The sequence below is a fragment of the Dasypus novemcinctus genome, chromosome 3, assembly GCF_030445035.2.
Source record: "Dasypus novemcinctus isolate mDasNov1 chromosome 3, mDasNov1.1.hap2, whole genome shotgun sequence".
Taxonomy (NCBI): Eukaryota; Metazoa; Chordata; class Mammalia; order Cingulata; family Dasypodidae; genus Dasypus; species Dasypus novemcinctus.
The window spans coordinates 77414509-77429463 of record NC_080675.1 but is presented as its reverse complement, the minus strand read 5'-3'; the positions used below and the strand labels follow the sequence as shown (position 1 = coordinate 77429463).

The 14955-nt window shown below is 35.4% G+C and overlaps 1 protein-coding gene across 12 annotated transcripts in view; it reads left to right on the top strand.

Annotated features, from left to right (window-relative positions):
• MIPOL1 (mirror-image polydactyly 1) overlaps positions 1 to 14955 on the top strand; it is a 377520-nt gene that overhangs the window by 133405 nt on the left and 229160 nt on the right. For all 12 annotated transcript variants that reach the window (XM_004465789.4, XM_071213965.1, XM_012528017.3 and 9 more), the window contains one exon: positions 10054 to 10183. In XM_004465789.4, the coding sequence (XP_004465846.1) occupies positions 10054 to 10183 (130 nt within the window). The remainder of the gene's footprint in view (positions 1 to 10053; positions 10184 to 14955) is intronic.

Here is a 14955-nt window from a genome sequence, read left to right as displayed (position 1 = left end):
CAGGTGGTTTAGATAGCTTTGGCTGATTACTAACTGCATTCTAAGATGAGCTGACTTTTGGAGCTCCCTACTCTACTGTCATCTTGCCCCTCCTCCTCCATGTTAAACTTTTGATGTTTGTACCATCTACATTTCTACTAGCAGTATATGAGAGTTTAGTTTCTTCACATTCTTGGCAATAATTGCTAAAATCAATCTTAATTTTATCCAGTTAAATATGTATATGATAGTTTTTTCATTGTGTTTTAATTTCCCTAATGACTAAAGATGTGCACCTGTTAATGTGCTTATTTGCCGTCTGTATAACTACTTTGATAGAGTCTGTTTAGATCTTTTGCCTATATTTTAATTAGGTTGTATGTTTCCTTAATTGATGAGTTTTTAGTGATGCTTTATGTATTCTGGATGCTAGCCTTTTATCAGATATTTGCTTTACAGTTATTTTTTTACAGTACATGACTTGTCTTCACTCTCTTATTAGTGTCTTTTTGAAGAGCAGGAAACTTTAATTGAATTATTTTGCTGTCCAGTTTATCAATTTTATTAATGGCTTATGCATTGGTATCTTAACTAAGAAATCTTTGCCTAACCCAAGCACAGAGGCTTTCTCATATTTTCTTTCAGAAATTTTACAGTTTTTGGTTGTACATTTAAGTTTGTGATTCATTCTGTGTAATGTAAAGTTGGTTTACCATTTGAAAATCAATCAATGTAATTTACTAAATTAATAAACCAAGAAAAGAAAAATCATATGATAATCTTAGTAGGCCCAGAAAAGGCATGTGATAAAATCTAACATCTTGAGTGAGCTTGGATAATTAGCAGCTTTCAAGGAACTTGTCCATTTCATATGTTGGTAAATTTATTGGTATAGCATTGTTCATAATAGTCCCTTATCTTACTATCTGTAGAATCTGTTGTAATGTCACCTTTTTCACTGCTGATGTGTATAAATTTTTGTCTTTTGATTTTTCCCTGATTAAGTAGAAGTTTATTAAATTCATTGATATTCTCAAAAGACCAGTTATTGTTGTGATTAATTTTCTCTATTGATTTTTTAGTTTTCAATTTTATTTATTTCTGTTCCTTATTGCTTTCTTCTTTCTGCTTGGTTTGAAATTATTTTTCTTTCTTTTCTATCTTCTTGCACAAACTTAGATTATTGAATTTGAGATCTTCTAATGCTGTAAATATCCCTTTAACCACTGCTTTAGCTCCATCACACAGTATTTGATGTATATTCATTCTTTTTTTAGTACAAAATATTTTCTTATTTTCCTGGAGACTTCCTATTTGATACATTGATTATTTAGAAATGTTTAAAGGTTTATCTGTAATCCTTTGTGTTTGTTTTCTACTTTAATTCTTTTATGGTCAGAAACAATACTTTGTATGATTTCTGTTTGTTTGTTTTTAATTTGAAGGTTTAATTTTTGACTGAAAATTTGGTATATCTGACTTAATTCTTCTACATGCACTTGAAAAGAATGTATATTCTGTTGTTGCTGTGTGAGATGTTTTAAAAATGTCAATTAGATCCTCCTGCTTGATAGTATCCTTCAGTTTTTTTATGTTCTTGGTCATTTCCTGTCTGCTCTTTCTGTTAGAGAGTACTGAAATCTCCAAATATAATTGTGCATTTGTTTTATTTTTCCCATCATTTCTGTCACTTTTTTCTTCAGATAAATGCATACACATTTAGACATGTAGTCTCTTTGGTTATGTGACCCTTTCATAAATTTGGTAATTTTCTTTGCTCCAAAGTCTACTTTATCTGAATTAATTTGGCCATGCCAACTTTCTTTTGGTTTCTTTTTGTGTTGTATATATTTTTTTACATCCTTTTATTTTTTTGCCTACCTGTGTCATTATATTTGAAGTGAGTTCTTATAGACATATAGTTGGATCATTTTTAAAAATCCAAACTGATAATCTGTCTTTTAATTTGTGTGTTTGAGTGATATATTTAGATTAATTGGCACCATTTTATTATTTGATTTTTTTTGTTGTTGCTTTCTTTTCTTTCTGCCTTATTTTAGGGTATGTGACCTTTTTTAGTCTTCTGTTTTGATTTATCAACTATGAGTTTTGGACTGTATCCCTTAGAATATATTTTTAGTGGTCGCTCTAAGTATTGCAAAATAAATATTTAACTTTTCACAATTTATTTAGAATCAGTATTTTACCACTTCAATTGGAATATAGACATATTATCATAATATAGTTTACTTTAATCTCTTCCTTTTTTTTTTTTTTGGTTATCTTATATATTACATGTATATATATTGAAAACCCCACCAAACAATGCTTTTTTGCTTTCAGCAACCAAGCATATTATAAAGAAGTGAAGAATTGTCTATCCTTTTTTTTTTTTTTCTGTTATTTATGATGTTCAGCGTTTCCTTTTGTTATAATTTCTCTTCTCTCTGAAGAATTTTCTTTACCAGTCATTTTGGAACAGTTCTGCTGGTTATGCATTCCATTAGTTTTCCTTCATCTGAGAATGTCTTTATATCACCTTCATCCCTGGAGGATATTTTTACGGTATGTAGAGTTCTGAGTTTATGACTCTTTTCTTTCAATACCTTAAACTATAATCCATGCTTAGTGGTAATGCTCCAGAATGTGTTCATCAATCGTAATAAATGTATCACACTAATGAAGGATGTTGTTGATGTGGGAAAATGTGGCGGGGTAGGGAGCAGGGCATGTGGGAATCCCCTGTATTTTTTTATATAACATTTATGTAATCGAAGTACCTTTAAAAAATGTATATTAAAAAAATGCATTGCCTCTTCTTCCTGGTCTCTGTGGTTTCTGATGATATATCTGTGGTCATTTGAATCCTTCTTTTCTCATAGACAAGCATTGTTTTTTTCTGATTGGGATTATAATATGTCTAGGTTCTTTGCATTTATCCTGTTTGGATTCTCTTGTCTTATGTCTTATGTAGGTTTATGTCTTTTGCAAATTTGGTTATTTTTTAACTCTTATTTCCTCAAATATTTTTTAACAATATGCTCTTTTCACCTTAAGGATCTCTGATGATTTTTTCCCCCTACCATTCTCTGAGATTGTTTGTTTGGTTTTTGGTACTTTTTCTCTCTCTGATTCAGACTATGATTTATATTGATCTGTCTTTAAATTCACTGACTCCTTTTTCTGTCATCTTTTGTTATTTTTTTGAGGCTATTCAGTAAGTTATTTCAGTTGTAATTTTTAGTTCAAAAATTTTTATTTGGTTCTCTTTATTTCTTTTTAGATACTTTTTCTTTAACCTTCTTTCAAGAATGTTCAAAGCTATTCTGCTTATTTGTTGTATTTTTATAAAAAGTTCCTAAGTGTTCTGCTCATTTTCATAATACCTACGTTAGTCTTTGTCAGGTAATTCAAACACCTATGTCATCTTGGTGTGCTACTCTCTTGCTTTTCTCATGTGAGTTGAGATTTTTGTGGTTTTTAAAATTTCAAGTAATTTTGCATTCTGTCATGAACAATTTGAATATTATGAGACTCTGGGTCTTGTTTACATCCTGTTGATAATATTTTAGCTCACAGTCAATCTCATTAGGTTCAGGCAGCAACTTCTGACCTTTTCTCTGGACTGTGGTTCTGATGTCACTTAACTTTTTGAAGCCTTTGCAGTGCTATTCAAATCTCTTTTGTATTTATGTCTACTAGTGATCAGTCTGGGACCTGGTTTGAATTTTATTTATGTTCTTAGTTCTCAAGATTTTTGCTACACTAATTAGGATCAGATCCAGGCATGTGCAGGGGAGGGCTGAGTACAGGAGTTCATTAATAATTTTATGGTATTGCTTTCCTGGGCTCCTCCTTCTCTTTCTCTCTTTATTTTCTGGATCTTTGGGCCTCCGCCTTTTCATTCTCTGGCATTAACCACTGACTTTCATGGTTGTAGTACAGTGAGGGGAAGACAAACAGAAAAAAACAGTGTTTGACACCCTCCCTGGAGCTGCAGCCCCATCAAATGAGATAGATTCTTTTGTCTCATAATTTTGTCTCCTTTACTTACCCATTGCCAACTGAGTTCATGGTTGAGCTGTTGGCTGCTGCCTTCCTGTGAGACTGCCTAGGTGTTGAGCTTTAGTAATTTCCTTTTCCCCTATCCTGCTAGAACCATAGTGTTTCTTCTGCAACTCTATCTCTGTATGTGTATCACAGTGCACACTTCAAGGTTTTGGACTATCTTGAGTTCAGGCTTTAAGATATCAAAGGAAAATTAAGTGTTAAGCTCATGGCCAGTTCAGTGGTTGTTTGAATTCGGACAGTCTTTGTTAGTTTGTCTGCTGTTTAATTTATAGAGACCTCAAATAGCTGCGCCTTGTATTCTTTCCAGGTTTTCAGTTTCATTCATTTGGAGAGAGTGTTTGGCATGTGTTTCTCCATCTCATCCAGAACCATAATTTTTTTCTACTTGTTTTGTTTCCCATATCCTCTTATTTTGAATTAGTTGAATATTTTAAATGATTTTATTTAGTGTCTTTTATTGCCTTATTAGCTGTAACTCTTTGTTTTGTTATTTTGGTGGTTGATTTAGGTTTTATAGTATGCATATGTAACTTATTATACATACCTTTTAGTAATATTGTACTATTTCACATATAGTATGAAAACTTTTCAGTAATATACTTTCACTTTTCCTATCCTACCTTTGGGCTATTGTTCTCATACATTTTTTAAAAAAGAATTTATTTATTTTTCCCCTCCCCACCCTGCTGTTTTTGCTATCTGTATCTAATTCTCTGTGTGATCATCTGTTATCTATTTCTTTTTTTTTGTCTTCTCATCTTTCTCCTCTAGGATTCAGAGGGGTTCGATCCTGCAGACCTCTCATGTGGAGAGAGGTTCCCTGTCAATTGTGCCATCTCAGTTCCTGGTCTCTGCTATGCTTCACCTTGACTATCCCCTTCGTCTCTGTCTCGTTGCATCATCATCTTGCTCAACGTGACTTACTTCGGTGGACATTGGCTCAACACATGGGCACTCTTTTTTTTTTTTTTTTTTAAAGATTTTATTTTTATTTATTTAATTCCCGTCCCCTCCCTGGTTGTCTGTTTTCTGTGTCTTTTTGCTGCGTCTTGTTTTCTTTTGTCCGCTTCTGTTGTTGTCAGCGGCACGGGAAGTGTGGGCGGCGCCATTCCTGGGCAGGCTGCTCCCTCCTTCGCGCTGGGCGGCTCTCCTTATGGGTGCACTCCTTGCGCGTGGGGCTCCCCTACGCGGGGGACACCCCTGTGTAGCACGGCACTCCTTGCGCGCATCAGCACTGCGCATGGGCCAGCTCCACACGGGTCAAGGAGGCCCGGGGCTTGAACCGCGAACCTCCCATGTGGTAGACGGACGCCCTAACCACTGGGCCAAAATCCGTTTCCCCACATGGGCACTCTTGTGGGCACTTGGCTCACCATGCAGTCACTTGCACGGGCACTTGACTCACCACACAGGCACTGGCATTCCACACAGGCACGCTTTCTCTTCTTTGTTACCAGGATGTCCCAGGTATCGAACCTGGGTCCTTCTGTATGGTCAGCAGAGGCCTTATCACTTGAGCCACATCTATTTCCCTGTTCTCATATATTTTATTTTTACTTATCTAAGAAACCTCATGCTACATTATTATTTTTGTTTGTATTTTAAAATTTTAATAATTTAAATCATTTTTACCCATGTCGGTGCCATTTTAAATTATTTTTTACTACTTTATACACATCCATATTTCCATTGGTATCATTTTCTTTCCCTTTGAAGGATTTCCATTAATAGTCCTTGTAGATCTGCTGCTGATGAATTCTTTCTGCTTTTTTTTCCCTTAATATCTAAAAAAGCCTATTTCACCTTTATGTTTGAAATATTTTTCTCATTCTTTATAGAATTTCTGGCTTGACTGTTTTTGTCTTAGTATTTTTTTTTTTAAGATTTTTTATTTATTTCTCTCCCCTTCCCCACCCCCATTGTCTGCTCTCTGTGTTCTTCTGTAACTGCTTCTATCCTTATCAGTGGCAACAGGAATCTGTGTTTCTTTTTGTTGTGTCATCTTGTTGTGTCAGCTCTCCATGTATGTGGTATGTGGCGCCATTCGTGGGCAGACTGCACTTTTTTTCATGCTGGGCAGCTCTCCCCACGGGGCGCCCTCCTTGCACATGGGGCTCCCCTACGTGGGGGACACCCCTGTGTGGCACAGCACTGTGCATGGGCCAGCTCCACACGGGTCAAGGAGACCCGGGGTTTAAACTGCAGACCTCCCATGTGGTAGGCAGACGCTGTATCCTTTGGGCCAAGTCTGCTTCCCTGTCTTAGTATTTTAAAGGCATTGTTTCACTCTCTTCTCGTATGCATTATTTCCAACAAGAAATCTGCTATTATCCTTCTCTCTCTCTCTCTTTTTTTTAAGATTTATTTATTTCTCCCTCACCCCTTGTTGTTTGTGCTCACTGTCTGCTTTCCATGTTAGTTCATTGTGTGCTCATCGTCTTTAGGAGGCACTGAGAACCCAGCCCAAGACCTCCCATGTGACAGGCAGGGGCCCAACTGCTTGAGCCACATGCATTTCCCTATCCTTGTCTTTGTTCCTCTGGATGTGATGTCTTTTTCACTCTTGATGTTCTTAAAAATTTGTGGTTAGTATTGGTATTGTACAGTTTAATTACAGTATGCCTTGATGTTCTTCGTGTTTCCTGTGGGTTTGTTGAGTATCTTGGATCTGTCAGATTATAGTTTCCACCAAATATAGTTAATTTTTAGCCTTTGCTCCTTCATATATATATATGTATGTATGTTTATTTTTTTTTTTTACCCCGGCCACCTCCTTTTTAATCAGAAACTCCCCTTACATGTGCATAAGGCCTTTTGAAATTGTCCCATGGTTCATTGGAATTCTCTTCCATGCAAATAAAATTCTATTCTTCACTTTTTTGTTTTGGATATTTCTACATTGTCTTTAAGTTCATCTTTCCCCCTGCAATATCTAATCTATTAATCCCATCCAATGTATTTTTATCTCATACTTTGTAGTTTTCATCTCTAGAAATTTGTTTTGCTTCATTTTATACCTTTCCTATCTCTTTTTAACTTTTTGAATATATGGAATACAATTTTAATAACTTTTTAGTGTCTTTTCCTACGAAGTCATACATCTTTATCTGTTTTGGTCAGTTTAGTTGATTTTTCTCTTTACTATTTGGGTGCCAGGCATTATGAATTTTACCATTTTAAGTGGTAGGTATTTTTGTATTCTTATAAAATATTCCTGAGTTTTGTTCTTAGTTGTAGTTAAGTTTCTTGGAAACAGATCGCCTCTTTTCAGATATCGTGCTTTTAAGATTTATTAGGTTGCACTAGAGCAGTTTCTAAAATACATATCTGATTGAGTTGTTTCTAGTATGGAAGACCTTCGGTATAATATCCAGACTCTAGGATAACATGTCTACTTATTTCTAGATAGTTATTAATAAAAGTTCCAGGGAATGGGTTATTCCTGTAAGCTGTTGATGAGAATTCTTGCTTAGATAGTTACTATACTTTCTAACTGGTCTCATTGCTTCTACTCTTGCCCATCTACAGACTATTTCTCAGCTAGAAGCTAGAATATTCCTTTTCAAACATAAATTTTTTTCCTGTCATTTCCTTGCTCAGAACCCTCTAATGGTTTCTAGCACATATAAATGATATCTAAAATCCTAAATACATTTTTCAAGGCCTAACATGATCTCCCATATCTCTTACTCTCACTCATGGAGGTCCAGCCACATTGGTCTTGCTGTTCATTTGTGTTTGTTATTTCTTTGCTTTGTCTACCTTCATATATTCATTAGCTAATATGACATCTTTCCCTTTAATTGACAAAGTGCTCAAATTTTACTTAAGGTCTTTTATGCCACTTCTAAAATAGTAATTTGTTCTATTCCCCCTGTCAAATTTCTCTTTATTTTCTTATATATCCTTATTTTTCTTCAAAACCTTTGCTACCTGTAAGCTATCAGACTCTCCATCCATCCATCAACTCATCCGTCCATTTATCTATATTCCACCTATCATCTCTCTAAGTTTTCTTTCTCATAATATTCCTTGTAATAGAATATGTCCTCTAGGATGATAAGGACTTTGTTTAGACCACTATATTCATAAACCTTAAAAGCTCAAGAGATTTGGCTCCTGCCCTATTGCATGGCATATCCCAGGTTCAGTTTCCAGTGCCTCCTGGAGAAGACAAGCAAGACAGCAAGCTGGTGCAATGGTCAGGCTAGCTGATGCAACAAGATGGTGCAAGAAGGAGACACAAAGAGGAATAGAGAAGCAGATATGGCTCAAGCAATTGGGCTCTTGTCTCCCACATGGGAGGTCCCTGGTTTGGTTTCCAGTGCCTTCTAAAGAAACAAGGAAGACAGACAGCAAGTGCAAATAGTGGGTGGGGGAGGGGGGATAAAATAAATAAATCTTTTTTTTTTTAAATGGATGAATGGCTGTTACATAAGCTTGATGAATATTTGGTAAATGAATTAATGACATCTTTCCAAAAACATGTAGCTCTAATTCTTTCATTTTACTGGCTGGTTTCATTCCTGCTCATGTTGATGGACACTTGGGTTACTTCTAAGTTTTTGCTATTTCTTTTAAATTAAATAACTTTATTTCAAATTCAAGAAAATAGATAGAGGTTAAAAGATGCTCAACAACTTATGGAAACATTGCTCCTAAAAAGTTCTATGTAGCCTTTATGTCATCTAATTCCAACTACCAACTCAGTTATTCCTCCAGTGTTCAGAAATATACACAGACGAGCACAGGTTAGTCAAATGACTTAGAGTCTCCTTATCAATGAAAAAGATACATATATAACATTTAATTTATAGGCTATAGTTAATAACAACATTGTAATGTTTTTGTAGCAAGGGCAAAGTTGGTACTATTAATGCTAAAGGTAAAAAAAAAAAGAATATGGGAGGGAAGCGGACTTGGCCCAATGGATAGGGTGTCTGCCTACCACATGGGAAGTCCGCAGTTCAAACCCTGGGCCTCCTTGACCCGTGTGATAAGCTGGTCCATGCGCAGTGCTGATGCGCACAAGGAGTGCCGTGCCGCTCAGGGGTGCCCCCCGCGTCGAGGAGCCCCATGCGCAAGGAGTGTGTCCCATAAGGAGAGCCGCCCAGTGTGAAAGAAAGTGCAGCCTGCCCAAGAGTGGTGCCACACACTCGGAGAGCTGACACAACAAGATGACGCAACAAAAAGAAAAACAGATCTCCGGTGCCTCTGATAAGGATAGAAGTGGTCAGGCAATAACACATAGCGAATGGACACAGAGAGCAAACAACAGGGGGTAGGGGGAAGGGGAGAGAAATAAATTTTTTAAAAATCTTAAAAAAAGTGTATGGGGTTTGGTTTTATGTGATGTGATTATGATTAAGCAGTTTTTTCTACATGTTTGCCATTAAGAACATTTTTGCAGGGAACAATGTAGTTTAAGTGATTGAGAGCCCATTTCCAGGGTCCAAGATCCCAGGTTTGATCCTTGGTACCTCCTAAAAGAAAACAAATGATAAAACCAGCTCTCACTGAGGAGTGGATATAGCTCAGTAGTTGAGTGCCTGCTTCCCATGTAAGAGATCCTAGGTACCTCCTTAAAAAACATTGCTGCAATACAAAATTTTTATACTTTTTAAATTTTTTACATTTGCAGGAATTTCTCTAGATCACATACCAAAGAGGATAATTGTTAGGTTGTACGTTAGGCTTATCTTCAACTTTAATAAATGTTGTCAAATTATCCCCTGGTAGTTGTAAAAATATATGCTCCTATAAATCAACAGTATATAAGGGAGTTTCCTTTATTCCATAGCCTCACATTTGTAATTAGAGTTTTTGATTTTTGCTATTTTATGGATGTAAAATGGTATCAATTTTGTAGTAGTTTTTAAAAAATGTTTTCTGAAGGTATTGCTCTTTCCTCAAAGTAACTGAACTACTTTTGCTTTTTGTTTTTGCTTAAAAGTATTCATTTCTCATATTCACTAATTAATTGTGGATTGTATATTTTGGTAGCTCTGGTTGAAGAAGTATGTTTGGCACAGAGGGAACGTGATGAAGCTATTATGTCGAGACTGCGATTAGCCAATGAGGAGAGAGATGAAGCTATCTCACGAGTCAAGCATATGGAAATGTCTCTAAAAGCGTATGTACACATTTAAAATTATCTATGATATAAGCATTTATAAAATACATGATTATGTAGTGGTATCATATTTAAGAGTATTACTCATTTTATATAGTATTCTAGGAAATTCCATACCCCCAATGTCTTTTTCTTTTTTTTTCTTCTTTTTTTTAATTACGTCTCTCTCTTCCCCTTTCCCCGTTGTCTGCCCTCTGTGTCCATTTGCTGTGTGTTCTTCAGCGTCTGCTTGTATTGTCAGGTGGCACCGGGAAACTGCATCTCTTTTATGTTGCTTCATCTTGCTGCATCAGCTTTTCATGGGTGCGGTGCCACTCCTGAGTGGATTTTGCTTTTTTCACGTGGGGCGGCTCTCCTTGCGGGGTGCACTCCTTGCATGTGGGGCACCCCTACGTGGGGGCGCCCCTGCATGGCATGGCATTCCTTGCATGCAGCAGCACTGCACATGGGCCAGCTTACCACACAGGTCAGGAGGCCTTGGGTATCGAACCCTGGACCCTCCATATGGTAGGTGGACCCTCTATCAGTTGAGCCCCGTCCGCTTCCCTCCCAATGTCTTTTTTCAAAATCTTTGGCATTATTCTAGTAGTTGAAATGTCAGGGATAACTTTTTTAAAAAAAGGCACTTCTGTAAAGTACACTTTCCTTACTTTATAATTCTGTTGTGGATGTCTTTATCCTACCTTCCTTTGAGACTCTTCTTTCTTCTTCTTACTATCTTATTTTATTTTAGCAATCTGGGTACTTACACTGCTCTCGGTATATTATCTCCACTATTTTCTATCTCTAGGTTATTTAGCGTGGCTCTTAAATGTTAGTGATCCCTAGAATAAGGTGGAAGCTTTAAGTATTTTAACAAACTATCCAGTTGATTCTGATATAGGTATATAATGAACCACATTTAAAGAAACAGTGCCTTAGAAATAAATACATTCAAATTTCAATGTGCACATGAATCACCTGGGGATATTGTGAGAATGCAGATTCTAGTTCTGTAGGACTGGAATGGGGCCTGAGATTCTGGATTTCTAACAAGTTTCCAGGTGGTGTGAATACTGCTTGTCTAAGGAATAGGCGTTTAGTCATCTAGAAATAGGTTACCTGTAAGAACAGAATTAGTAGTTTAATGTTTTATAACGATCAGTTATACTTACTGTGTGTTTGCTGTGCTCACATTGTGCTTGACTCTGGTGGGGGTAAGAATAAAGTACTAAGTAAAAAATGGTTCATTAGAGAAAATACTAAAGTCATTAAATAATACATGGCAATGTTCAAACTGTGATTAGGTAACATGATTTATTTTTTGTTTTTGAAGACTGATAGAAGTCATTTTTAACTCATGAATGATAGAAATAAAGAAACAAAAAAATTCACCTTAATTCCACACTCCTGCTCCCAAATAACCATTGGTATCATTATGGAAACATTATTCCAAATATTTCTCTTTGCTTATATACTTAATGCTATTATCTATAAGGATGCTTGGTAGTTGAATGAATGTATAGATAGAATTAATTTAATAAAAATCAAATCATTCTCTACATACTGCTTTATTCAAGAGGTAGTATAGTATGGAGGTTAAAAGGACAGATTCTGGAGTCTAGTCATTTGTGTTCAGATCCTGCTCTGCTACTTCCTAGCTGTGCAGTCTCTCTGAGATTCCATTTTTCTTTTACAAAATGGGTATAATGATGCTTATCTTATAGATTGTTATGAGAACTAAATGACTTAAACACTGAAAAGTGCCTGCTTATAGCAAATGCTGTATATGTGTTCCTTAATTTAAGAGTAATAGTAAATTGAAGTGAAACTGAAGAAATTTCTGAAGTTAATGCAATGTTTTCTCTAGATACAATATGTTAATTCCCTAAGAATCCCTCTAAAGGTAAGAAAAGAGACTGAAAAATGTTAAGGTAATGGATTCATCAATATATTTCATGCAGTGTTTCAACTAAACAGTATCATTTGATACTATGCTATACTTAGCTACAAAATAAATAAGCACTTTTTAACTTCCTCCTTTTTTCTTTTTCTTTCAATATTTTTACTTTTAAAATATCTTTAAAGGTTGTATTACGTTCTTTAGCTAAAGTACCCCCTGTTGTTTAAACTTAATTTTATTTTTAAAGGGCTTTAATAATCATTACTGGAATTTTTATCATAAATGGCATTTCTATAAACTGAGTTCTTTATTGTGGAGGTTACTGCATGACTGAATTTCATTTCCAAACAGTTTTTTGAGGAAAGACTGGTTGTGTGTTGCTCTTATAATGTAATTGATTGTGTATAAAATCCTTGTGTCAAATATTCTTTCCTTCTAAACGTTGTGAAAATGTTCATCTCTTATCTTCTTTCTTTGAGTTTTCTAAAAAGTCTGTTTTGTGTTTTTTTTTCCCTCTCCCTTGTGGTTGGTTTTTTAAATCTGCCTGGATATCTGAAGGATTCTTTCTTTATTCTTGAAGTAGAACTTAATCAGGAAGTTTGTGTTGATCATTCTGTAATAACATTTCTGAGACCACAGCATGGCCTTTTAAAGTACTATTTTGAGTCTTCATTTCTGGGAAATTATGTATTTGTGAATTTTCTTTACCATTTGTTAGGTTTTCTATTTTAGGGACTCCAGTTATCGTTATATTAGCACTTTTGTTCTCATCTGTTACCTGCTCCATAATTATTTTAATCTCTTTTTCCCTGAATTCACTGATTTTCTGAAGCCTTTATATTAATAATTCCAATTGCCGCTTTCTCTTCCGTTATTTCCAGTTCATTTATTAAATTTTCATAGTATTTATTTTTTGTCCTTAATTTGTTTCCTTAAGTCTTCAATTTGCATTTTCATTACATTCTGTTGTTTTAGTTCTTCTCTTTGAACATTGTATTATTGAATTCATGTTATTATGTTCTTCTAAATTTGGCAACCACTGGTAAAAAAAACTTTTTCTTCTTTCTCGTGATTTGTGTTTTATGTTACGATCTTTGTCTCTTTTGCATGATATGTTTTGTGATGTATTTGAAGTATGTGTGCAGTTGCAATGTCGTTTGTTTTCAACTTGCTCTTCTTTAAAATAGGCAGTCTGCCATCTAATTGGAAACTTACTTGCCTTCTCCTCTAAATAACTGTTTCTTGATTGGTTTTTGCTTCCTTTGTCACCTTTCTTTTTAGCCTTCAAAAATAGGGTGAGGATGGACATTGGGAAGGCTGTGTACTCCATTTGTTGGAGGATCTAGCCTCTACTTTCTCTTACAGGATTTTGTTTGGTATCTTGCAGGAGGGTTCACTCTATCTGGTCTTGTGTATGTCCGGATTCCATGGGCTTCACACATTTAGGCTTTCTTTTGTTCCACCCTGATAGTGAAAAATGGCCAGTCTTGATGGATTCTTGTTTCCTATGTATAGAATCTTCAGTAATACTAGTTTCTCCTCTGGGCTGTCTACTTATCTCATTAGTCTCTCAGATTATTTGCAGATTAGATGGTATCCCTGGAAAGTTCTCAGGATTTGATTAACTATCTTTTTTAATACCCCTTTTCATGGGTAAAAGTAAGAAGAGTTAGGTGAACCTAGCTAAAATAATTTCTCCACCTCCAACCCCTTTCCCACTTTTAAAAATTACTGTATGAGGTTCTACTTCCTTTACTATTTGATTAATTTTTATCTTCTGTTCATGTAGTTACATGGTACAGGAAATATATTTCTGTGTTTAAATTTCATCCCACTCTCTTTACTTAGACTTCCAATTTTTTTTAAATGTTTTTTATTTTAGAATTGTTTTTCATTTTCAGAAAAGTTATGAAGATAGTAGAGAGTTCCTGTATACCTCTCATCTAGTTCCCCTTATTATTAACATCTTATATGACTACAGATGTTTATCACAAAGGAAAGACTAGTATTAATACATAACTATTAAGTAAATTTCATCTTTTATTCAGATTTCACTAGTTTTTCCCTGATGTTCTTTTTATGTTCCAGGATCCTTTTCAGGATACTACATTACATTTAGATGTCAGGACTTCTTAGTGTCCTCTGGTGTGTGGCAATTTCTTATACTTTCCTTGTTTTTTAATGGTCTTGACATTTTGGAGGAAGGTTGTCAAGTATTTTGTAGAATTTTTCTCAATTTTGGTTTGTCTGAAAATTTTCTCATGGTTAGATTGGGGCTATGGGTTTTTTTTTTTCCTGGCTGCAAAAACCAATACCATGCAGTGGGTTGGCTTAAACAGAAGGAAATTTTTGGCTCATAGTTTTGAGGTTAGAAGATGCCCCAAATCAAGGCATCATCCAGATGACGCTTTCACCTGGAAGACTAGGGCATTCTAGGGCTGGTCCTTGCCTTTTCTGTTACATGATAATGCATTCCATAGCTTCTCCTGGCCTGTCAATTCCATTGACTTCAGCTCCTGGCTACTCCCTGCTGCTTTTTTCCTCTTGGACTTCCCGTTTATAAAGAACTCCAGTAATCCAAATTAAAATTTAAAAAACTAATACATTTGAGCCATACTTTAACTGAAGTTGTATCTTGAAGAGATCTTATTTACAGTGCTTCCACAACCACAGGAATGGATTCATTTAAAGGTCATGTTTTCCTGGGGTACATAGCTCTAGAGCACCACTTGAATTTTGGATATGAACACAACACAAGTGAAATGCCATTCTCATCATTATTTTAAGAGTTCATGCTATCAGAATGACTTTTCAACAATGGTTTAACCTTTGGCAATGGATAGTGGTGATGGTAACACAATATTGTGAATGTAATTAGCAGCACTGATTA